The 24860-nt window shown below is 43.1% G+C and overlaps 1 protein-coding gene across 1 annotated transcript in view; it reads left to right on the top strand.

Annotated features, from left to right (window-relative positions):
- slit1a (slit homolog 1a (Drosophila)) overlaps positions 1 to 23798 on the top strand; it is a 290699-nt gene extending 266901 nt beyond the window's left edge. The window contains 13 exon segments of the mRNA XM_034184458.1: positions 8809 to 8880; positions 9937 to 10100; positions 10898 to 11022; positions 11216 to 11307; positions 11393 to 11532; positions 11613 to 11706; positions 11815 to 11952; positions 17761 to 17989; positions 18105 to 18235; positions 18349 to 18503; positions 19294 to 19582; positions 19680 to 19891; positions 20911 to 23798. Coding sequence (XP_034040349.1) covers positions 8809 to 8880; positions 9937 to 10100; positions 10898 to 11022; positions 11216 to 11307; positions 11393 to 11532; positions 11613 to 11706; positions 11815 to 11952; positions 17761 to 17989; positions 18105 to 18235; positions 18349 to 18503; positions 19294 to 19582; positions 19680 to 19891; positions 20911 to 21149 — 2080 coding nt within the window. The 3' untranslated portion in view covers positions 21150 to 23798.
- The last annotated feature ends 1062 nt before the right edge of the window (positions 23799 to 24860 follow it).

The following is a 24860-nucleotide window of genomic DNA, read 5'->3' as shown; positions in this document are numbered from 1 at the left end:
CAGTTTGATTAACTCAGTTTATGTAGTAATGTGTCAAATGTGCTTCATTGCGTCAGTCACGCTTTTTATTAAGCCCACGTTGTGTAGACCTTATTTCTAGCACGAAAAACTTTCGCTTACTGCTAAGAGGTTGAAGCATTCAGATTCACTGGTCATCCAGAAGGGTTCTGGGAATTACTGCCGTTCGCCATTAACCCTCTGGGTTAATATGAAATTGGTCACTGGATCCTTAAGCTCTGAACATAATAAACTCTACATGGTGGATCCTTGATCTCTGGACATAAATAAAAATAAACTCTGTAGTTATTGTCAAAAGCATTTCCTTTCAGACACTATTGGCATGAATGTCACACCATACATCTGAGGGTCTGTAATCAATGCAGAGGAATGATCATTTTCCCGACAAACACCCTCAAAAACAATGGCTACTCTGAAGGACCGATAAGGGAATCGTTAAGCAAAAAGGCTATTGATATCGGTGGATCGAATCATTTCTTAACGATACTCGCAAAGAACCGGTTCTCGATACCCAACCCTAATTCTGAATGTGTGCTTCTGCCTACTGTTTCTTTGTCCTTGGACAAAACACTTCATATGCATTGTCCCAGCCCATACAGCAGTAAATGGATAAAAGCCTTGGTGGTGGAAGTAACCTGCAATGGGCTGATGTTCCGTCCAGAGATGTCATGGGTTCTTAGCTGGTTCACTCTACAGTAATAGTGGTAAACACCAGCCCAATGGGCCTCAGGTCCTGCATGGGACTGTACCTCATCTTCTGTGAAATTAACACCATTCAACAAATTGCTGCTTTACTACCAACATCAGACTGTGGTTAGTACCATTGCATAGGGTCAAGACAATGCAGACTCAATTTCCACATGGAGAGAGTCAAAAGGACTGTTAAACTTTCAAAAGCAGTAATGTGCCACTGAAGCGTTGAGTCTACAACCCCTGGCAATAATTATGGAATCACCGGCCTCGGAGGGTGTTCTTTCAGTTGTTTAATTTTGTAGAAAAAAAGCAGATCACAGACATGACACAAAACTAAAGTCATTTCAAATGGCAACTTTCTGGCTTTAAGAAACACTATAAGAAATCAAGAAAAAAAGATTGTGGCAGTCAGTAACGGTTACTTTTTTAGACCAAGCAGAGGAAAAAAATATGGAATCACTCAATTCTGAGGAAAAAATTATGGAATCACCCTGTAAATTTTCATCCCCAAAACTAACACCTGCATCATATCAGATCTGCTCGTTAGTCTGCATCTAAAAAGGAGTGAGCACACCTTGGAGAGCTGTTGCACCAAGTGGACTGACATGAATCATGGCTCCAACACGAGAGATGTCAATTGAAACAAAGGAGAGGATTATCAAACTCTTAAAAGAGGGTAAATCATCACGCAATGTTGCAAAAGATGTTGGTTGTTCACAGTCAGCTGTGTCTAAACTCTGGACCAAATACAAACAACATGGGAAGGTTGTTAAAGGCAAACATACTGGTAGACCTAGGAAGACATCAAAGCGTCAAGACAGAAAACTTAAAGCAATATGTCTCAAAAATCAAAAAATGTACAACAAAACAAATGAGGAACAAACGTCTGTGACCGAACTGTAAGAAACCGCCTAAAGGAAATGGGATTTACATACAGAAAAGCTAAACGAAAGGCATCATTAACACCTAAACAGAAAAAAACAAGGTTACAATGGGCTAAGGAAAAGCAATTGTGGACTGTGGATGACTGGATGAAAGTCATATTCAGTGATGAATCTCGAATCTGCATTGGGCAAGGTGATGATGCTGGAACTTTTGTTTGGTGCCATTCCAATGAGATTTATAAAGATGACTGCCTGAAGAGAACATGTAAATTTCCACAGTCATTGATGATATGGGGCTGCATGTCAGGTAAAGGCACTGGGGAGATGGCTGTCATTACATCATCAATAAATGCACAAGTTTATGTTGATATTTTGGACAATTGAAAGGATGTTTGGGGATGATGAAATCATTTTTCAAGATGATAATGCATCTTGCCATAGAGCAAAAACTGCAAAAACATTCCTTGCAAAAAGACACATAGGGTCAATGTCATGGCATAGGGTCAATGTCAATGAGCAGATCTGATTTGATGCAGGTGTTAATTTGGGGGATGAAAATTTACAGGGTGATTCCATAATTTTTTCCGCAGAATTGAGTGATTCCGTATTTTTTTTCCTCTGCTTGGTCTAAAAAAGTAACCGTTACTGACTGCCACAATCTTTTTTTCTTGATTTCTTATAGTGTTTCTTAAAGCCAGAAAGTTGCCATTTGAAATGACTTTAGTTTTGTGTCATGTCTGTGATCTGCTTTTTTTCTACGAAATTAAACAACTGAATGAACATCCTCTGAGGCCGGTGATTCCATAATTTTTGCCAGGGGTTGTAGAAGCCTGTGTTGATGCCATACTTCACCACATCCATGATGGCATGGAAATGCTTTGGGTCCTGGATGGCAATCACCCAGGCAGACAAATGGTCCACCCCCACCTCTTGAAAATAACCATCTATGTGCCATAGCCAGGTGAAGCATGGATATCTCCTTGGCCTTGAAGCATCTAATCTGACTAAAATGGAAGAAAATAAGATTCCATCCCAGTAGGTGGTGTTCATAACTGCTGACACTGATGAGAGAGGAAATGTGAAGTATGTCTGGAAAAATCTGAAACTGAGCAGACGGCTTGTGCTAAAAGAAAAACATTATTCTACATTCTTGGTACAGGTAGAAAGGGGAGTGACCACAAATTAAAGTGAATTATACAACCCCAATTCCAATGAAGTTGGAATGTTGTGTAAAATGTAAATAAAAACAGAAAACATCCATCCATCCATTTTCTTCCGCTTATCTGGGGTCAGGTCACGGGGGCAGCAGCTCAAGCAAAGCAGCCCAGACCTCCCGATTCACACACACCTCCCCCAGCTCCTCCAGAGGAACTCCAAGGCGTTCCCAAGCCAGCCAAGAGACGTAGTCCCTCCAGCGTGTCCTGGGTCTTCCCCGGAGCCTCCTCCCGATGGGACGTGCCCGGAACACCTCTCCAGCGAGGCGTCCAGGGGACATCCCGAAAAGATACCCGAGCCACCTCAACTGGCTCCTTTTGACGTGGAGGAGCAATGGCTCGACTCCGAGCTCCTCCTGAGTGACCGAACTCCTCACCCTATCTCTAAGGGAGCGCCCAGCCACCCTGCGGAGGAAACTCCTCTCAGCTGCTTGTACTCGCGATCTCGTTCTTTCGGTCATGAGCCAACTCTTATGACCATAGGTGAGGATCGGAACATAGATCGATCGGTATATCGAGAGCTTTGCCCCCCTACTCAGCTCTCTCTTCACCATGACGGTCCGATACAGCATCTGCAGTGATCCGTCTGTCGATCTCATGCTCCATCCGTCCCTCACTCGTGAACAAGACCCAGAGATACTTAAACTCCTCCACTTGAGGCAAGGACACTCCACTGACCTGAAGACGGCAAGGCACCTTTTTCCGGTCGAGAACCATGGCCTTGGATTTGGAGGTGCTGATTTTCATCCCGGATGCTTCACACTCGGCTGCAAACCGCCCCAGTGCACGCTGAAGGTCCTGATTTGACGAAGCTAACAGAACCACATCGTCCGCAAACAGCAGAGACGAGATTCTGTGGTTCCCAAACCAGACCCCCTCTACACCCTGGCTGCACCTAGAAATTCTGTCCATAAAGATAATGAACAGAACCGGTGACAAAGGGCAGCCCTGGCGGAGGCCAACATGCACCGGAAACAGGTTTGACTTACTACCGGCAATGCAAACCAAGCTCCTGCTGCGGTCGTATAGGGACCGGATAGCCCTTAGCAAAGGACCCCAGACCCCATACTCCCGGAGCATCCCCCACAGGGTGCCCCGAGGGACACGGTCGAACGCCTTCTTCAGATCCACAAAGCACATGTGGACTGGTTGGGCGAACTCCCATGAACCCTTGAGCACCCGATGGAGCGTGTAGAGCTGGTCCAGTGTGCCGTGACCAGGACGAAAACCACACTGCTCCTCCTGAATCTGAGGTTCAACTATCGGTCGAATTCTCCTCTCCAGTACTCTGGAATAGACCTTACCAGGGAGGCTGAGGAGTGTGATCCCCCTATAGTTGGAACACACCCTCCAGTCCCCCTTCTTAAACAGAGGGACCACCACCCTGGTCTGCCAATCCAGAGGCACTGTCCCTGACCACCATGCAATGTGGCAGAGGCGTGTCAGCCAAGACTAGGGTTGAGTATCGAGAACCGGTTCCTTTTGGGTATCGTTAAGAAATGATTCGATCCACCGACATCAATAACCTTTTTATTTAATGATTCCCTTATCGGTCCTTCAGAGTGGCCGTTGTTTTTGGGGGTGTTTGTCAGGAAAATTATAACTTCTCTACATTGATTACAGAATCAATGTTTCTGCAGTGCGGCTTTGCTTTGAACCTTGAACCAGTCGAAGCAGTGATTCGCAGATCGAACCAGTGCTTCGATCATTGCTTCGTTGATTAATTTTTTTCTTTCGCTTTCCCCCGGTAAAACCCTAAAGAGCATATGGCTGTGAGTATTATTTACCTTTTTTATGTTAAAGCGACCTGTTATGGTCTTCTGAAACAGTTAATAGATGTATTTTATGTCGATGCTAACACGTTAGCATGTCTATGGCATTTTCAATGTTAATGTTAGCATTAAGCAGTTGCAGCTGTCAAGCGTTTGTTGTCGTAAAAGAGTCAAATGTATTACAAATTGTAACATTTTTTCAATTTATTTTTGTTTATATATTAATAATAATAGCAAGCACAACAATAATAGTAATAATAACTAATCTAATGATTATATACAATTTTAGAGAAAGAGACAAAAAGAACCTGAATAAAAACACAACAGAAAATATAAAACCAACTAACAATGAACATACATAAATAAATAAATACATACATACATACATACAGAAATAAGTGTTTCCTGTGAACACCTAGTGACTCTTACACCTCCATTTCATTCCTGTCTTATTTAAGTTTAATGACAGTTTGTTTCGGTCAAACCATATTTTCAATGTGTTAATTTATTCAGTGATTTCCTCCAGAACTATCTGCCAAACTAGAAAACTGCTGCATCCTAGTAAGAGCAGAATACTACTGGAATGAATTTGAATAAGGAAAGTTTTTTTTTTCTCACTAAATGGATGCTGCACTCACTGCAGTTTATTGTCTGGAATAGTCCCAGATTGCATTTCAGAGCTTCTAGAATTCAAACATTTTCGTGTGTGTGGTGTTGGGGGGTAATTTTGGGTTTCAGCTTTTTTTTTTTGTTTTTCACCACTTTCATCCCTGAATATGTCAATTGTGAGTCACTTTTGTGTGGATTAAAGTTACTAACTGGGCCTCCTGTCTTGTTGCGAGAAAGAAATCAAAATCGTCCTCCGTTCTGTTCACACAGCTCCAAATGCTGTGCGGCTCTCTGCCGAGTCAAGTTAGAACGATAGAATCCAGTCAGAATTAATAACTTCAAAGCGAAACACCATTTTGTTTATTTTTATTTAAGTCCAGAGATCAAAGATACAGTGACCAATTTCATATTTATTTACTTTAAGACTCAATGAAATACATAGAAAACCTGTAAAGCCTACTTTTAGTACAAAATTCACAAGAGGTATCGATAAGGGAATCGATAAGGAATCGGATTGATAAGCAGAATCGATAATGGCATCGATATCGATATCTTATCAATACCCATCCCTAGCCAAAACAGTCCCACAACATCCAGAGACTTAAGGTACTCAGGACGGATTTCATCCACCCCAGGAGCCTTGCCACCGAGGAGCTTTCTAACCACCTTGGTGACTTTGGCCTGGGTAATGGATGAGTCCGCCTCTGAGTCCCCAGTCTCTGCTTCCTCTTCGGAAGACGTGACGATGCGATTGAGGAGATCCTCAAAGTATTCCTTCAACCGCCCGACAACATCCCCAGTCAGGGTCAACAGCTCCCCATCCACACCGTAGGCAGTGCTGGTGGAGAGCTGCTTCCACCTCCTGAGGCGTTGGACGGTTTGCCAGAATTTCTTCGAGGCCGACCGATAGTCCTCCTCCATGGCCTCCCCGAACTCCTCCCAGACCCGAGTTTATGCCTCTGTGACCGCACGGGCTGCGGCACACTTGGCCTGCCGGTACCTGTCAGCTGCCTCCGGGGTCCCACCTACCAACAAAGACAAGTAGGACTCCTTCTTCAGCTTGACGGCATCCCTTACTTCCGGTGTCCACCACCGGGTTCGGGGATTGCCGCCGCGACAGGCACCAGAGACCTTGTGACCACAGCTACGAGCGGCCGCATTGACAATGGAGGTGGAGAACATGGTCCACTCGGACTCCATGTCTCCACTCTCCCCCGGGATCTGGGAGAAGCTCTCCCAGAGGTGGGAGTTGAAGACCTCGCTGACAGAGGGTTCCGCCAGTCATTCCCAGCAGACCCTCACGATACATTTGGGTCTGCCAGGTCTGACCGGCTTCCTCCCCTCACAGCGGATCCAACCTTCCACTAGGTGGTGATCGGTCAACAGCTCAGCCCCTCTCCTCACTCGAGTGTCCGAGACACGCGGCCGAAGGTCAGATGATACGACTACAAAGTCGATCATCGTCCTCTGGCTCAGGGTGTCCTGGTGCCACGTGCACTTATGAACACCCTTGTGCTCGAACATGGTTTTTGTGATGGACAAACTGTGACTAGCACAGAAGTCCAACAACTGAACACCACTCGGGTTCAGATCGGGGAGGCTGTGCTTCCCGATCAGAAAACAGAAAACAATGATTTGCAAATCCTATTCAACCTATATTCAATTGAATACACCACAAAGACAAGATATTTAGTGTTCAAACTGATAGACTTTGTTGTTTTTGTGCAAATATTTGCTCATTTTGAAATGGATGCCTGCTTCATGTTTCAAAAAAGCTGTGACATTGGTATGTTTACCACTGTGTTACATCACCTTTCCTTCTAACAACACTCACTAAGCGTTTGGGAACTGAGGATTGAAGAGAAGGAAGGATTGAGAACTAATTGTTTAAGCTTTGTACTTGTAGGTGGAATTCTTTCCCATTCTTGCTTGATGTACAACTTCAGTTGTTCAACAGTCTGGGGTCTCTGTTGCCATATTTTGCGCTTAATAATGCGCCACACATTTTCAATGGGTAACAGGTCTAGACTGCAGGCAGGCCAGTCTAGTACCCGCACTCTTTTACCACGAAGCCGCGCTGTTGTAACGTGTGCAGAATGTGGCTTGGCATTATGTTGCTGAAATAAGCAGGGACGTCCCTGAAAAAGACGTTGCTTGGATGGCAGCATGTGTTGCTCCAAAACCTGGATGTACCTTTCAGCACTGATCGTGCCATCACAGATGTGTAAGTTGCCCATGCCATGTGCGCTAACACACTCCCCATACCATCACAGATGCTGGCTTTTGAACTTTGCACTGGTAACAGTCTGGATGGTCTTTTTCCTCTTTTGTCTGGAGGACACGACATCCTTGATTTCCAAAAACAATTTGAAATGTGGACTCATCAGACCATAGCACACTTTTCCACTTTGCGTCTGTCAATTTCAAATGAGCTTGGGCCCAGAGAAGGCGGCGGCGTTTCTGGATGTTGATGCATGGCTTTTGCTTTGCATGGTAGAGTTTTAACTTGCACTTGTAGATGTAGCGACGAACTGTGTTAACTGACAATGGTTTTCTGAAGTGTTCCTGAGCCCATGTGGTAAGATCACAATGATGTTGGTTTTTAATGCAGTGCTGCCTGAGGGATCGAAGGTCACGGGTATCCAATGCTGGTTTTCGGCCTTGCCGCTTACATGTAGAAAGTTCTCCAGATTCTCTTAATCTTCTGATTACATGATGGGCTGTAGATGATGGAATCTCTAAATTCCTTGCAATTGAACATTGAGAAACATTGTTCTTAAACTGTTGGACCATTTTTTCATTCAGTGTTCACAAAGTGGTGATCTTCACCCCATCTTTGCTTGTGAACGGCTGAGCCTTTTGGGGATGCTCCTTTTATACCCAATCATGACACACACCTGTTTCCAATTAGGTGTTCTTTGAGCATTCACCAATTTTCCCAGTGTTTTGTTTCCCTGTCCCAACTTTTTTGAAATGTGTTGCAGGCATCCATTTCAAAATGAGCAAATATTTGCACAAAAACAACAAAGTCTATCAGTTTGAACATTAAATATCGTGTCTTTGTGGTTTATTCAATTGAATATAGGTTGAAGAGGATTTGCAAATCATTGTATTCTGTTTTTATTTACATTTTATACAATGTCCCAACTTCATTGGAATTGGGGTTGTATTTGGTGATCTCACTTGCAACTTTTCTGTTGATTTACTGCATGTTGGGTAAAGCTTATGTTGAACCTCCTGTTTTGTCTTCATAGAATGGCTATAGCAGATGGCCACCCCACTGTGGCTGGTCTGCTTGAAGTTTCTTCCTGTGAAATAAGAAAAAAATGGTTAGGGAGTTTTTTTCTCATCACTGATGCCAATGTCCTTGTTCCTAGGGTGAGCAGGGTGTAGACCTTACTCATGTATAGCACTTTGAAGTGACTTGTGTTATGATTTGGTGCTTTATAAATAAAAAAGTGTGGACAACAGTTGTGTTTCCGGGATTGTCAGTGTGCAAATTCTAACCTCAGCACAATAATGGGTTTGTACTTCTTTCTACATATGTCGCTAAAATAGTCTCTTAAAAACTTGCTTTTATTTTTTTTTTTCTCATTCCCCACCCACAATTCCATTCAGATCTCTACATGGCAATGAAATCTCGGAGCTTCCGGATGGCATCTTCAGTGACGTGGCTTCGCTTTCTCACTTGTGAGTAGTGACACGCTTATGCACTCTCAGACAAATTGCATGCCAAGTGGCAGTTTATGCGACATTCTCTGTGCTTTGCCAATTTTACGTCTGCACCATGGGGGTGTGCGGCTCACAGTGGCCTGTCTGTAGTCCACTTTGGTGGGCTCCCCATGAGCTGAACCCTCCCTTAATCCGCTACACTGGTGCGGTTAAAGCAACACACATGCCCCTCTTCTGTGTCATCTTCCTGTGGCATCTCTGAAACACACACAAACACAGATTCTTCACGGTCTGTGGACTTCAGAGTTTGTTTTGGTTTGGTTATTTATGTCTGTAATTTTATGTGTCTGTCTGATGTGCAGTGGGTAGTATCTGTGAGGACTTGGGGATGTGTGAAACTACACAGACTTGTCTTTTTGGCAGTGTGCCCTCTGCCATTCAGGAAAGATAGTCACATCATCCCTTTATCGATCGTTAATCAATAGACTTATCAGTGTCAGAGGCAAAGCTGGAGAGAAGTGAACAAAGAGGTTTTGCACAGAGCGATGTTGAAGTCAAGGCTGAGTGAACGCCAGGATAAAGGCAGGGTTGGAAGAGAGCCATTGATCCACAGTCGTAGTCAAGTGGTTTTCATGTTAGCAGATGTCAGGTGTCAGCTATTGGCACCATCTGAAAGATGAACCTGTGTTCCGTAATGGAACAGCATCGATTCAGGAGTGTTTGTGCATCCAGCAGGAGGACAGGGCTCCATTGATTCACAACCTCCATCTTAGAAGTGGTGAAGTTTCCCCTCTGGTCAAACATTTCACTCTACCTGAAATTCACTCTTCTAGATGTTGTATGGCACAAAGTATCTCTCAGGATTAAACTCAAAATCTGTTATATCCTTAAATATAATGCACCAATTTAACTTTGGCATAGGCGATTTTATGGGAGGGTACAGAGAGACATCTACTGGTGGCATGATGCACAACACCTGTTTTTTTTTTGTTTGTTTTTTTGTGAATTGCTGATAAAGCCATCATTTATCACAGAATGTCTGACACCCCCCCACCCACCCCCCACCCCTTTCAGGGCGATTGGTGCCAACCCGCTTTACTGTGACTGTCAGCTGCGCTGGCTGTCTGATTGGGTGAAGACTGGTTACAAAGAACCCGGCATTGCCCGTTGTGCTGGACCACCTGGAATGGAAGGCAAGCTGCTGCTCACCACACCAGCCAAGAAGTTTGAATGTCAAGGTGAGCCGACGTGCCAAACAATTTATCGATTGAATCTCTGAGCCAGAATTGCTGTTGAGGTTAAAATGGAAAAATTGTACTGCTTATCACATTAAAAGCATTGCTATGTATTCATATGAGTTCAAAAGCTCTTTGCACTATATTCTGGTCAGGCAGATGATTTTATGCCAATCCCAAAAACTAAGAAAAACAAAATCTACTTGATTGCTTTTTCGTTGTTATTATTTTAATGTGTTTGTGTATTTCTGGATTAATCCAACATGCTTTGTCTGGATGTTTTAAAGAGGTACTCTGGGATTTTTCAGCCAAGGCCTTATTTTTAGATGGTTTTGGGTTCAGCTTTTCAGTCAGGATAAAAAATTATTCATTTGGTTCAGTATTGTGCGAGTTCACAAACACTGTCAAAGGCTGTACAGTGTAATGGCATGGCAATGGCTTTGAATACTTATGCATGTATTTTTTTAATTATTATTAATACATTTGTAAAAAAAAATGACAGTCATTATGGGGTATTGTGTGTATAATTTTGAGGGGAAAAAAATTTCATCCATTTTGGAACAAGGCTGTAACATAAAAAAATTTGGAAAAGTGAAGCACGGTGAACACTTTCCAGATGCACTGTATGTAAAAGGTGACTTTGTACAATATGAGCTCTTTAATAATATCTCATTGTGACATGTTTCTGTAGCACATTTGGACTAAGTACCAACCTCTCTGGGTATACATGGAAATGGAGATGTGATAAAAGAGCAGTCGTGACTTCACACGTCATTTTTTATATCATATCTTTTACTTAGGTGAGGTGGACACTGCCGTGCTGGCCAAGTGTAACCCCTGCCTGTCTAGTCCTTGTCTGAACCAAGGCATCTGTCACAGTGACCTGGTGGAGATCTACAGGTGCAGCTGTCCTCCAGGGTTCAAGGTCAGAATCACTGCTTGTACAAAACTACAGTCAACAGGATCCATGTTTGTGCAGCTCAGCTTAGATCTCAACGTGTGACATGTCTAATTATTTGAAAATATAATCATTAAAATAGACACTGTCTTTGCTCTCTCTCTCTCTCTCTCTCTCTCTCTCTCTCTCTCTCTCTCTCTCTCTCTCTCTCTCTCTTTAGGGCAAAAATTGTGAGACACTCCTGAATGCCTGCGTGAGCAACCCGTGTGCCAACGGAGGAATCTGCAAATTGAATGAGGAGGGAGCGTACAGGTGAGGAGGATGCTTCTTTCCAACTCTGACAGTAAAGAAACTAAAACTGATGCATTTATTTTAATGAGCATGTTTGGGTTTACAGTTGCACATGTCGTCTTGGATTTGAGGATCCCAATTGCAAAACCAACACTGACGACTGTGAAGACCACGACTGTGAGAACGGAGCAACCTGCGTTGACGGACTCAACAACTACACTTGTTTTTGTCCCCCCTACTACACAGGTGCCTGTATACTCCCAGGATTTAAATAAGCAGACTGTAATTCATGTAAGAGCATTTAAAATGTTTCTGTTTCTCTGTAGGGGACATGTGTGAAGAAATGGAAGACATGTGCGCCCCAGGACGGAGCCCCTGCAAACATCAGTCTACATGCCTCATCACCTCCAATGGTCCAAAGTGTGTGAACACGAAGGATAAAGACATTAAACTCAATACTGTGGAAAATTGTGTTTTCTTGCTAAGAAGTGCGGCAGTGCCGTGTTCATTATCATGTGTGTGTTGCAGGTGTGTGTGCACTCCTGGTTTTGTTGGTGATGACTGCAGTGTAGACTATAATGACTGCGAAGAGCATCGCTGTCAGAATAGCGCTCAGTGTGTGGACGAGCTGAACGGATACTTCTGCATCTGTCCTGAAGGATACAGGTGAGAAAAACAGAAATGCACAGACTGTTTTTTTGTTTTGTTTTTTTCACAAAAAATACATATTTTAAGGGTTTTCTTTCACAGTTGTCTCAGAAACTACAGACACGTCTTTCCAAGCTATAGTAGGACAGACGTGTGACATATAACTATGATTGTACATTTTATGGTAAAAGTGTAAAAGACATTTGTTGATATATTTTGTACGCCATTGTATACTGAGGGTGGATTGTACAGTAGTGTTCAGAATAATAGTAGTGCTATGTGACTAAAAAGATTAATCCAGGTGTTGAGTATATTTCTTATTGTTACATGGGAAACAAGGTACCAGTAGATTCAGTAGATTCTCACAAATCCAACAAGACCAAGCATTCATGATATGCACACTCTTAAGGCTATTAAATTGGGCTATTAGTAAAAAAAAAAAAAGTAGAAAAGGGGGTGTTCACAATAATAGTAGTGTGGCATTCATTCAGGGAACAAACAGGTGTGAATCAGGTGTCCCCTATTTAAAGGTGATAGAGAGAGGTTGAATGGGGCATTAATCCTTGTTCTGTGATGTGATATGTTGCCCAAAAAAAATTGGTTGGGTCTGTAATGGCTCAGAACCTTCCTAAAAGGCTCTCTGAAACAGCTATGTTACTATGCTGGGTTTAGAATGCGTCGTTTGCCCTTAATGACGTCGTTTCAGAGCTTATTTGGCAACCTCATTATGAAATGCAAGTAGGTGCTGGCGCTGATCGGTTGCCGTTCTTTGATTGGCTGCCCTTACTCTCACTGAAAAGAGAGCGCGGAGGATCAGCTGTTTTTAACAGCAGATGCAAAGCGGCTCGGAGAAAAAAAAAGCATAAAAATGTCTTTGTAAAGCTCAGTGCCATTACCGGCATCACTGGTAGTTGTTGGCGCTCTTTTTTCTTCTGGGCGAGAAGGTTCTTATAAACAGACACACGCAGAACACAATGCGCGTGCTCTGCCTTCGCGGCGCCGCGACCGGCTGCTTGATGAGGACGAAAAAAAAACATGCAAAATTGGACTAAAAAAATCTGCGAAACTTCATTTGTTTTGTTTTACTTCGGTTACTGTGACTTCCAAAGGTTATGCATTGAAATAAGCAAGCTGCCCTTTGCAGGCTTACTTGCTGCCAGCATAATAATGCAAATAGCTAGCTGCTAAGGGGTTAGCTCATTCCCTTTAGAGGAACAAACCAGAGCTAACGTGCAATTCTAACGTGCAATTCTTACAACAGGAATATGGCGCAACACAAATTTACAACAAAAGAAAATGTGATACTTACAGGCTGTACTGATTGCTGGGGTTGATTTTGTCGCAAAGTCGGAACTGACCCTCTACTGAGTATTAAATTCCGACTGAAGCCAGCTCGAAATTGTGCAAGGTTGGTGAAACAGTCCTCTGTGAAATGCGCAGAGCAAAAAAAAAATAGTCGGTGGTTGTATGTCCTGGGGATGCGGTTAAAAATGAATAAAAGCCATTGATCGCGTACATTGCTTTCCGTGGGAAGAATACGAGGGCTGTCAATAAAGTTACGGTCCTTTTTATTTTTTTCAAAAACTATATGGATTTCATTCATATGTTTTTACGTCAGACATGCTTGAACCCTCGTGCGCATGCGTGAGTTTTTCCACGCCTGTCGGTGACGTCATTCGCCTGTGAGCACTCCTTGTGGGAGGAGTCGTCCAGCCCCTCGTCGGAATTCCTTTGTCTGAGAAGTTGCTGAGAGACTGGCGCATTGTTTGATCAGAATTTTTTCTAAACCTGTGAGACACATCGAAGTGGACACGGTTCGAAAAATTAAGCTGGTTTTCAGTGAAAATTTTAACAGCTGATGAGAGATTTTGAGGTGATTCTGTCGCTTTAAGGACTTTTCACGGTGTGAGACGTCGCGCAGCGCTCTCAGGCGGCGTCATCAGCCTGTTCAAGCTGAAAACCTCCACATTTCAGGCTCTATTGATCCAGGACGTCGTGAGAGAACAGAGAAGTTTCAGAAGAAGTCGGTTTCAGCATTTTATCCGGATATTCCACTGTTAAAGGAGATTTTTTTAATGAAAGACGTGCGGACGGGTCCGCGCGTCGGGACGCAGCCGACGCGGTGCGGCGGCACAGGAAAAACACCTCCGTGTTGATAACCATTTGTAAAATCCAGGTGGCTTTTGATGGCTTTCAGTGGAGTGAGTATATGAGAAATTGTTTAACAGGCAGGACATGTTCCAACTTGTCCTTAAGGCTTTCAACAGAGGTGTTTTTCCTGTGGCGGAGCGTCGCGGCGGCTGCGTCCCGACGCGCGGACCCGTCCGCACGTCTTTCATTAAAAAAATCTCCTTTAACAGTGGAATATCCGGATAAAATGCTGAAACCGACTTCTTCTGAAACTTCTCTGTTCTCTCACGACGTCCTGGATCAATAGAGCCTGAAATGTGGATGTTTTCAGCTTGAACAGGCTGACGACGCCGCCTGAGAGCGCAGCGCGACGTCTCGCACCGTGAAAAGTCCTTAAAGCGACAGAATCACCTCAAAATCTCTCATCAGCCGTTAAAATTTTCACTGAAAACCAGCTTAATTTTTCGAACCGTGTCCACTTCGATGTGTCTCACAGGTTTAGAAAAAATTTTGATCAAACAACGCGCCAGTCTCTCAGCAACTTCTCAGACAAAGGAATTCCGACGAGGGGCTGGACGACTCCTCCCACAAGGAGTGCTCACAGGCGAATGACGTCACCGACAGGCGTGGAAAAACTCACGCACGCGCACGAGGGTTCAAGCATGTCTGACGTAAAAACATATGAATGAAATCCATATAGTTTTTGAAAAAAATAAAAAGGACCGTAACTTTATTGACAGCCCTCGTATGTAAAGATCGTAGTCCGCTAAAACAGCCTGGGAAGGCACACCTGTAGCTCGCCATTGCTCCTCTTCGAGCGTTATGAATGGGTGGGCACAACCGTATGAATAATTAATTTCGAAGGGGTGTGTGTGAAAGGGGGTGGGTGGGGGTGTGTGTGTGTGTGGGGGGCTATTGGTGAAAATGTGACGCAATGTTTCCCTCAAACACGAATTGGCCTATTTTCTGGCGGCAATTCAAAAAAGGAGAATTACTTGAAACAGAGGTTCTGAAACTTGCTGGCACTTCGTGTGTTTTCCCCACAGCGGGGAGACTCTGAACTAACACCAAAAACATGAAAAAGATGATTTTGATTCTCTATCCCCTTTAAGGATGAAGCCAGCACCTGTTGAACATGCTTTTCTCTTTGAAAGCCTGAGGAAAATGGGACGTTCAAGACATTGTTCAGAAGAACAGTGTAGTTTGATTAAAAAGTTGATTGGAGAGGGGAAAACTTATACGCAGGTGCAAAAAATTATAGGCTGTTCATCTACAATGATCTCCAATGCTTTAAAATGGACAAAAAAAAAAACAGACGTGTGGAAGAAAACGGAAAACAACCATCAAAATGGATAGAAGAATAACCAGAATGGCAAAGGCTCACCCACTGATCAGCTCCAGGATGATCAAAGACAGTCTGCAGTTACCTGTAAGTGCTGTGACAGTTAGAAAACGCCTGTGTGAATTTATTTGCAAGAATCCCCCACATAGTCCTTCTGTTAAATAAAAGACGTGCAGAAGAGGTTACAATTTGCCAAAGAACACATCAACTGGCCTAAAGAGAAATGGAGGAATATTTTGTGGACTGATTAGAGTAAAATTGTTCTTTTTGGGTCCAAGGGCCGCAGACAGTTTGTGAGACGACCCCCAAACTCTGAATTCAAGCCACAGTTCACAGTGAAGACAGTGAAGCATGGTGGTGCAAGCATCATGATATGGGCATGTTTCTCCTACTATGGTGTTGGGCCTATATATCGCATACCAGGTATCATGGATCAGTTTGGATATGTCAAAATACTTGAAGAGGTCATGCCCTTGAAATGGGTGTTTCAACAAGACAATGACCCCAAGCACGCTAGTCAACAAGCAAAATCTTGGTTCCAAACCAACAAAATTAATGCCTCGCAGATGTGACGGAAGTCATGAAAAACTGTGGTTATACAACTAAATACTAGTTTAGTGAGTCACAGGATTGCTAAAAAAAAAAAAAAAGCAGTTTGAACATAATAGGTTTGAGTTTGTACGTCAACAGCAGATGCTACTATTATTGTGAACACCCCCTTTTCTACTTTTTTTTACTAATAGCCCAATTTCATAGTCTTAAGAGTGTGCATATCATGAATGCTTGGTCTTGTTGGATTTGTGAGAATCAACTGAATCTACTGGTACCTTGTTTCCCATGTAACAATAAGAAATATACTCAAAAACATGGATTAATCTTTTTAGTCACATAGCAGCACTACTGTTATTCTGAATACTACTGTAAGTGTTGTTTTACCACCTTAAGTAGTACCAGTTCAGTCAAAAATACTGTGTTCTCCAAAATTATTGGAACACTTGGTATTTCAAATACAGCAAATACAAAATATACCAATAAATAAATAAATAAATAAATAAAACTAAAGCAAATCTCTACAACTTGATAGAAATTAATAAAAAATATTCATGCAAGATGATGGGTTGCATAAGTAATGTAACACTTTGGTAAAATACCTGTAAATCATCAGTTTTATAGCCAGTTTTCTTCAGACAGTGAGGGGATGGATACATGAACATTTCCAAGTCACTGAATATGTCTTGGACTTTATTTACATCTGTTATGAAGAAATACAAACAGTATGACACTCTATGGTGAATCAGTATGGAGTAGACAGTTCTCAAAACCTGAGTAACTGTGCAAGAAGGAGAAGAGCCACCAAGACACCCAGACAACCCAGAAGAAATTATAGGCTTCTCTGGCTGTGACTGGAGACATTGTGCATAGTGCATGTTTTGCATTTTGTATCCCCAGTTATACAGCTTCATGATGAAGTGGTACAGAGAGGGACTTTCTTTCACCAAAACATCAAATCTAGTCTCATCTCAGATGTACCTTCTGGCAAATTGTAGCTGAATTTTCAGGTTTTCTTTTGAAGAAAAGAGTCCTGGTACTAAAGAAATCCAATCATCGCCTTAAATCACTGATTAGCATCATAGTCTCATAACCTCTCAGTAAGACAGGAGGCACCAAGACTCTGAAGACTTGGACCTTCATTCTCCTGCAAAGGTACTGACAAGGCCAAGGATCCAAGGTAACTGTCTCTACAACACTTTCACAGCAGATATTCTTCTGATGGCTGTGTCCAGAAAGTTACTGAAAGCCTGAATCACAGTCTTGATCCAGGACAATTGCAAAGTCAGATTCTCCAACTTCTCACTCAGCATCATCCATGAATTCAAGAGCAGTAACCCTTTCCTCAAAAACATAGACACCTATAAGCCCCTGGTCCACAATCCGACCCAACACCCAGTCCATGCAAGCACTTAACAGAGTAGGAACAAGAACACATCCCTGATGAACACCAAAATTCACAAGCACTCACAGAACCTGTGTATTGGCTCGCTCCAACATCTGCCAAATTGTTCATAATACTGCAAAGTTTCAGATGTGCCAGAGAGAAGCCCAGTCAGCCAAGTCAAACATTTTGTGAAAATCAACACAGGCAGCAACAGCATACATCCAGTTTTTTGCGCTTACGTAACAGTGGCAATAACAATGGTAATAAAACAAAAAATGGAATCTAATTACCATATTTTGGAACTTGCTATGTATGCCACAATAAACCCAAACAATTTGGATTTATTCTGTAAAATTCTGTAATTTTGACTATTTGAATAACAGAACCTTCTACAAACTTGGTCTTTGTCTCTTCACAGTGGTCAGTTGTGTGAAGTGGTTCCTTCTCTGGTGTCCCTTTGTGAACTGGCAGACTGCCAGAATAACGCCCCCTGCGTGGAGCGAGGCGGGCGTGCCCTGTGCCAGTGTCCTCCGGAGTTTGGAGGGCCACGATGTGAGAAACTGGTCAGCGTAAATTTCATCGACAGAGACTCCTACCTGCTGCTCTCCGATCTGAAAAACTGGCCCCAAGCTAACATCACCCTGCAGGTACACACAGAGTGTGTCTGTTTTGAAAATGGCCTCCGCTGCTTTTCTGACACCTGACACCAGCACAGAACCGCTATCACAAAATGTGAAAAATTGTCCTTGTCTACATTTTCAGGTGTCAACAGCTGAGGATAATGGCATCCTTTTGTATAACGGTGATAATGACCATATTGCTGTGGAGCTCTACCAAGGACACGTGAAGGTCAGCTACGACCCCGGCAGCCAGCCAGGACACGCCATCTACAGGTGTAGTACCACACCTAACTGTGAAAGTGATGGTGTCACTGCCAGCAAAGATTTGAATGAAAACGTGGCGTTTGGGTTTGCGTGTCTCATCTGTGTCTGTGTTCTCTAACCAGCACTGAGACCATCAACGATGGCCAGTTCCACACCGTGGAGCTGGTGACCTTTGACCAGATGGTGAACCTGTCCATCGACGGGGGGCTCCCTACCACAATGGACAGCTTTGGGGCAGTGCGGCCTCTCAACGGGGAGGCTCCACTATATGTGGGGGGTAGGGGCCCTCTCCAGAACACACCCTCCTCTGCAGGCACTCTTAACTACTACACTACTGTCAATCACCCCCCCTCCCCACTTCGCTTTGTCACCACCGCTACCAAATCCCTCCCTTCAACCCTGCAACCCAGTCCAGCGTCCACCCAGAGCAAAACACTCCGCCTACCACCCCCACCTCCAGCCATGACTGTGTTTGATAGATGCCCTCACTCACAAAACCTGAGTCCACTTGACCTACCGTGATTAACAGCATGCAATGCCTGCCCTCTAGTGGCTGCTATCAAACTACCAGACACAGTCATCAGATCACGTTTTGCACTTGGCATGGATTTTGATTTTGGTTGTTGAAAATTCAATGTGACGATTGATATGTGTGATTTAGTTACTCTTGACATCCAGTTATTAGACCAAAGTGAACATTTTGCAGGTTGATGATGGCTTGCTCAGGTGTGGTTCCAAATGTACAATTTGTTGCCGTGGCTGTGACGTGCAGTGTTGTGCCTGTACTGTTCCTCATTCACACAATACAGAAAACATTTCCCCAACTCTGATTAACCCCCCCCACTCTTGTAGTCCTTTATTTCAAACACGATGCGTCCTGTGGTGCAAATGCAACATTTTAGTCAAGTAAAACATTTTTTAAATCTGGCATATACGCGCCATTGGGATACACGTGTTTGAAAACACCTTCCTCCATTACTTTCATACCAGCCCTTTGTTTGCTGTTTGTCTGTGATCGCGCTTGTCCATCTTCACATCTATTAAACATCATGCCTCTCCTCTTCCAGGCATGCCAGTGGACAAGCACTCTGGTACTTTCCGTCTCTGGCAGATTCAGAATGGTTCCAGTTTTCACGGCTGCATCCAGAACCTGTACATCAATAATGAGCTCCAGGATTTTACCAAGACCCAGATGAAGCCCGGAGTGGTACCAGGCTGTGAGCCGTGCAAGAAGATTTACTGTGTGCATGGTATCTGCCAGCCTGATGGAGTCCCGGGACCCGTGTGCCACTGCCAGCCAGGCTGGAGTGGGCCCCAGTGTGATCAACCAGGGTCAAATCCTTGTCAAGGCAGCAAGTACGTTAAAAACTTTTTAAGTACTGAAAAACCTGTCTAAAGAATTGGCGCGTAATGTATATGACTCATACTATAACAGAGTGCTGTGTCCTAATAGGTGTGTCCATGGAACATGCATCCCACTGGACTCTCAGTCGTACAGATGCGAGTGTGTGGAAGGATATCGTGGCGCCCTGTGTAACCAACAGGGGGAGCTTTTCAACCCCTGCCGCAGCCTGGCTTGCAAACATGGCCGCTGTCAGATTTCCGATTCAGGAGATGCTTTCTGTCGTTGTGAAAGTGGCTACACTGGGGAACTGTGTGACACAGGTTAGTTTTCTCTGCTGCAGGGGTCTCAATCTGGCAGCCAAGGGGCCAGATGCACCTCATCACTCAGTTGTTTTCACTTTGTAGGATAGTAGTCATTTGATTTTTTCCAGTCTGCATAACTGTAACACTAATCTACTGTGTCGTCATCTCAAAGTTCCATGCTTAGTTGAGCCTGTGATGCACTTTTGTCCAAAATCTGTGAGTTGCCCTCAGCTACTCGCAGGCTGACTTTTCAACTACACTTGCTGTGGTCCCATCACAACCTTCAACCTTGGGTTCTGTGTCCTCAAAGGCAGCACCACAAAATGCCAGTTGATGTGTGCTATGCCACAGGTTTCCTCGCAGGGATCAGCCAACTGGTGCTGAGCACCAAAACCATTTTCCTCTTAGTCTCCATCTGATGATGTGTAGAGAAAGGACTTTGGTTTCTTGTCAGCACTTTAAAGGATCTTAAATGGACCTGGGGTTTGGTCCTCTGGATGGGCCTGAAGCCATTTTCTCAAGTTAGAGAATAAAAACTTTGGCACAGTCTCTGCCATCTCTTGGGGACCTCTTGGTCTTCCCTTGGATTCACTGCAGGGCTTCTGTGTTTAAGCTTGTTTCCACCAATGACCACAGAGCTGTTGAGGTACACACTTTTGCATTTTTTTTTTTTTTTTTTTTTTTTTAAGAAAACCAGTTTGTTCACAAACTGTTAAAAATTGTAGGGAGATGATGTTCTAGAGGTTAAGCGTTGGGCTTCAGACCAGATGATCCTCGGTTCAAAACCCAGCCAGACCGGAAAATTGCTAAGGACCCTTGGGCAAGGTCCTTAATACCCTAGTTTCTCCCATTGTTTAGTGAGCGCGTTTCAGCACCCTGACATCTGCGTGTGAGTGTGTCCAGGTGAATGTGAGGCATAATTGTAAAGCACTTTGAGGTCCTGATGCAGGTGGAAAAAGCGCTATATAAATGCAGTCCATTTTGCCTTTTAATCATTAACACTGTATTTGTAATTGTTTTTCCTTCTCATTTTCCAGAGTCCGAGTGCCAAGGAAAGCCTGTGCGAGACTTTTACCAGGTCCAACGTGGCTACGCAATCTGCCAGACAACGCGCATGGTCTCCTGGGAAGAGTGCAGCGGCACCTGTGACACAGGAGCCTGCTGCGCCAGCCAGCGGATGAAACGCCGGAAATACACGTTTGAATGCAGCGATGGGACCTCGTTCACTGAGGAAGTGGAAAAAAACATCAAGTGTGGCTGTGTGGGTTGCATGTAGCACTGCTCTGTCACACGTTGCGCTGCTGCCGGCAAACACAAGATGGAAAGAAGGAAGGAAGAAAGAAAGAGAGGACTGGAGGGAAAGAAAGAGAGATTATAAAGAATATATATAAAACCTCTATCTATATTTTATGGACAACAATGTTTGTAAAATAGGACATTTCCTCCCCTTCCGAGGGTAGAATAACAGAGAAACCAACATCAAGAGCAACAATATGGAAGTGACACCAACAGTGACAAAACCATTTGCAACATTGGTCCAAAGGGGTCCAGAGATCTTTGAAAGTGTTGCAGTGAGAGCGAGGCATCCCTCCAAATTACCCAGTGTGAATTCTCCATTCGTCTTTGAGGCTGAGCCACCATCTACCATCTTTACTGTGTGGAGGCAGCCTGGCAAGGAACGACAGGAGGACCAGTCGGTAAAGACAGAGAGAAAGGCAGAGAGAGAGAGAGAGAGAGAGAAATCGTGGGACAGGTGGATAAGACAAGAGCTGGAACATTTGACTTGGCAAAGCTATCTTGAGTTGAGCTTGGCTGGGTTTCCTGTATACGGTTTGGGTAATGTGCTGATTTGGTGTAGTCATTTCTCTGGTAGGATATGGTCATCCATCCATATATGCACATATAGAAGTGAGGAATGAAAGGTTAGCATGGTGCCATTGTCACCAGGGGGTATAAAGTCACAGTTTGGTGGCTTAGTTACCGTACATTAAATAATAATAAAAAAATGGCTAAAAAATAGAGACTGCACTGTCTAGCAGCACTGAAAACTCCAGTCATACACCTCTCATGGTCACACGTGCACGGCATTAACACAATCAGCAGCAACAAGAAGACTTGTTTGGTCTAAATATCAACTGCTCATTGAGCAAAATTGATCCGGTGCTTCCGAGCATGCATTGCCTCGGGATCAGTGTGCACAGTTTGTGCATGAGGCCGCTCAGCCCTGCTTCTCTTCATGCCTGCAGTATTTAACTCATGCAAATGATTGTGCCGATAAATATGTAGAGCTTCTTAACATTATAAAGAGGACAACACAAAATGTTGCAGAATAACTTTTTGATTTTATGTCCAAGTTCTCAGTTTTTATTATGTTTTAGGGTGTAACGTAACTCCATTAGCCCTCCAACCCTCCCCATCCACACTTCATATAGAAACAGCGAACAGATTCTAATATATATATATATATATATATATATATATATATATATTTGTATTTCATTTTGGTATAGTATTTTTCTATGTTTAAAGAGTATGTCTTTCTGGAAGCTTTGGGACTTGTGGAATTGCCTTCACTTTGTTTTTATTTGGTCATCACTTTCTTTCTCTTTCGCTCTCACTCCAACCAGCTAATTATTACATAATTGGCCAAAAAGGAAACAGCTGCTTGGTGTTGCTGTACAGGAGGCAGTATTGCTCGGGAAATGTTTATTATTGTATATGTTGTCTTCCATGTGAATATTACATCCAATTCATGAGTCTGTACTTATGTTCTTTTATTTATTTTCTCTAAAGGCCTTTTTTCCCCTGTAGAAAGCAAAAGACAAAAGAAGACAGAAGAAAAAGCCAAATGCTTAAAAACAAAAGCATTTAAAGTATTATGAATGGCATTTTACACATTTATATAGCAGCCAATAACTATTTTGTATGTAAATATTTAGTGGCTTTTTGGTGTCCTGTGCAAAGAATGAAGCAACACTCCCTCTGTGCTCTGAGCTTTACTATACAGTTCATGTTTTCCGTCTGGTCTCATGTACATTTTAGTACATTTTACATTTAGTGCATGAGATTCCCGCATGCGCACATTTAGCATATGCAAGTCTCACCCTGTGAAACCGTTACCCCTCCCCCATTTGCAAAGAGACAACAAGACTCGCTACTCGCTGTAAAGTTATTGAATTTTTTCCAAGATGGTAACTGGCTATGAGTTTCCAGAAACACATCCAAAAATCACTGTCATTCAGTTTGAGGAGGAGTGGCCGAGGAGGGAAGCTTTCATTACATTATGAAGTCTGACGCAGGCAACATCTAATGGTGGGGGGAACATTCATAGCACATTTAAAAATTACACAGCAGTGTTTCCTCATCTTTGGCTCATATCATGTTTGCTGCAGAAAGAGATGCCCCCCGTCCCTTTATTTTCAGTTTACCATGTAATTACCATTTAAAGACATCTGATTGTGTTCAAGTTTGTTTTGTTGTATATCTGTTTTAATTTGAAAACTGTTTGCCATGGGGAGAAATATGTTGAGAGAATAAATGTAGTCAAGCTCAACTTGATCATAAGCTGCCGTCTAGCCTGAAGAAATAGGATGATGTCGCCTCTGTGGACAATGATCATGTTACGGTGTAATCGTCCTGTCTGAATATATGCCGATGTGCTGCTGACAGATACGACGCAAGAAAGGACTGGACGTTGACATATCTGTCAGTTGTGACCGACTATCCACACATAAATACATGAAAAAAGAAACAGATAGTGAACAGTCACACCTGAATGTACAAATGTGTACAGATAAATATGAGCTATACGTATTATTGATGTGGTAACTTTTAGCTGTAATTTAGTTTCCAATGTAACATAGAAATTGCATTTTGTTTTTTAAGTGGCAGTTCATCAGGATGGCTTAAGACATTTTTCTCTCTGAAGATTTTGTTTATCCAATCAGCTGATCTAAATATTTAAAGCTACAATGTGTTGGATTTAGGGGGCACCTATCAGCAGAAATGGAATGAAGCATTCATAGCCCTCTGTTTATTAGTGTATAATTACCTGCAACAAGGAATCACTATGTTTTTAGAAGCTTAAAATGAGACCTTCATGTCTACATGGGAGTGGGCCCCCTCATGGAGGCTGCCATGTTACACTGTAGCCCAAAAAGGACATACAGTTGTGGTTGGATGTTTACGTACACTTGTCTTGGGCATGAATGTCATGGTAATTTTGGGCTTTGAGTGATGTCCTTGAGCTGTTCTTTTGTCAGAGTGGAATGATTGTACGGTGCATCCAGAAAGTATTCACGGCGCTTCACGTTTTCCACATTTTGTTATGTTACAACCTTATTCCAAATTGGATGAAATTAATTTTTTCCCCTCAAAATTCTAATCACAACGTCCCACAATGACATGAAAAAGTATTTTTTTTCAATTTTTTGCAAATTTATTAAAAATAAACTAAGAAATCACATGTACACCCTTCATACCTTTTGCTCAATACTTTGCTGAAACATTTGGCAGCAATTACAGCCTCAAGTCTTCTTGAATATGATGCCACAAGCTTCTTGCACCAATCATTGGGTGGTTGGTCACCTCCCTAAGGTCCTTCTCTCCCGGTCGCTCAGTTTGGATGGGGCGGCCAGCACGAGGAATAGTCCTTTTGGATCCAAACTTCTTCCATTTATGGATGATGGAGGCCACTGTGCTCATTGGGATCTTCAAAGCAGCAGAAATGTTTCTGTACCCTTCCCCAGATTTGTCCCTTGAGACAATCTTGTCTTGAAGGTCTACAAATAATTACTTTGACTTCATGCTTGGTTTGTGCTCTGACATGCACTGTCAACTATGGGACCTTATATGCTTTTCCAGATCATGTCAAATCCACTGAATTTACCCCAGGTGGGCTCCAATTAAGCTGTAGAAGCATCTCAAGGATGATCAATGAAAACAGGATGCACCTGAGCTCAATTTTGAGCTTCATGGAAAAGGCTGT

The sequence above is a fragment of the Thalassophryne amazonica genome, chromosome 13 (genome assembly GCF_902500255.1).
Source record: "Thalassophryne amazonica chromosome 13, fThaAma1.1, whole genome shotgun sequence".
Taxonomy (NCBI): domain Eukaryota; kingdom Metazoa; phylum Chordata; class Actinopteri; order Batrachoidiformes; family Batrachoididae; genus Thalassophryne; species Thalassophryne amazonica.
The sequence above is the reverse complement of the archived record's forward strand: the minus strand, read 5'-3'. Positions and strand labels throughout refer to the sequence as shown.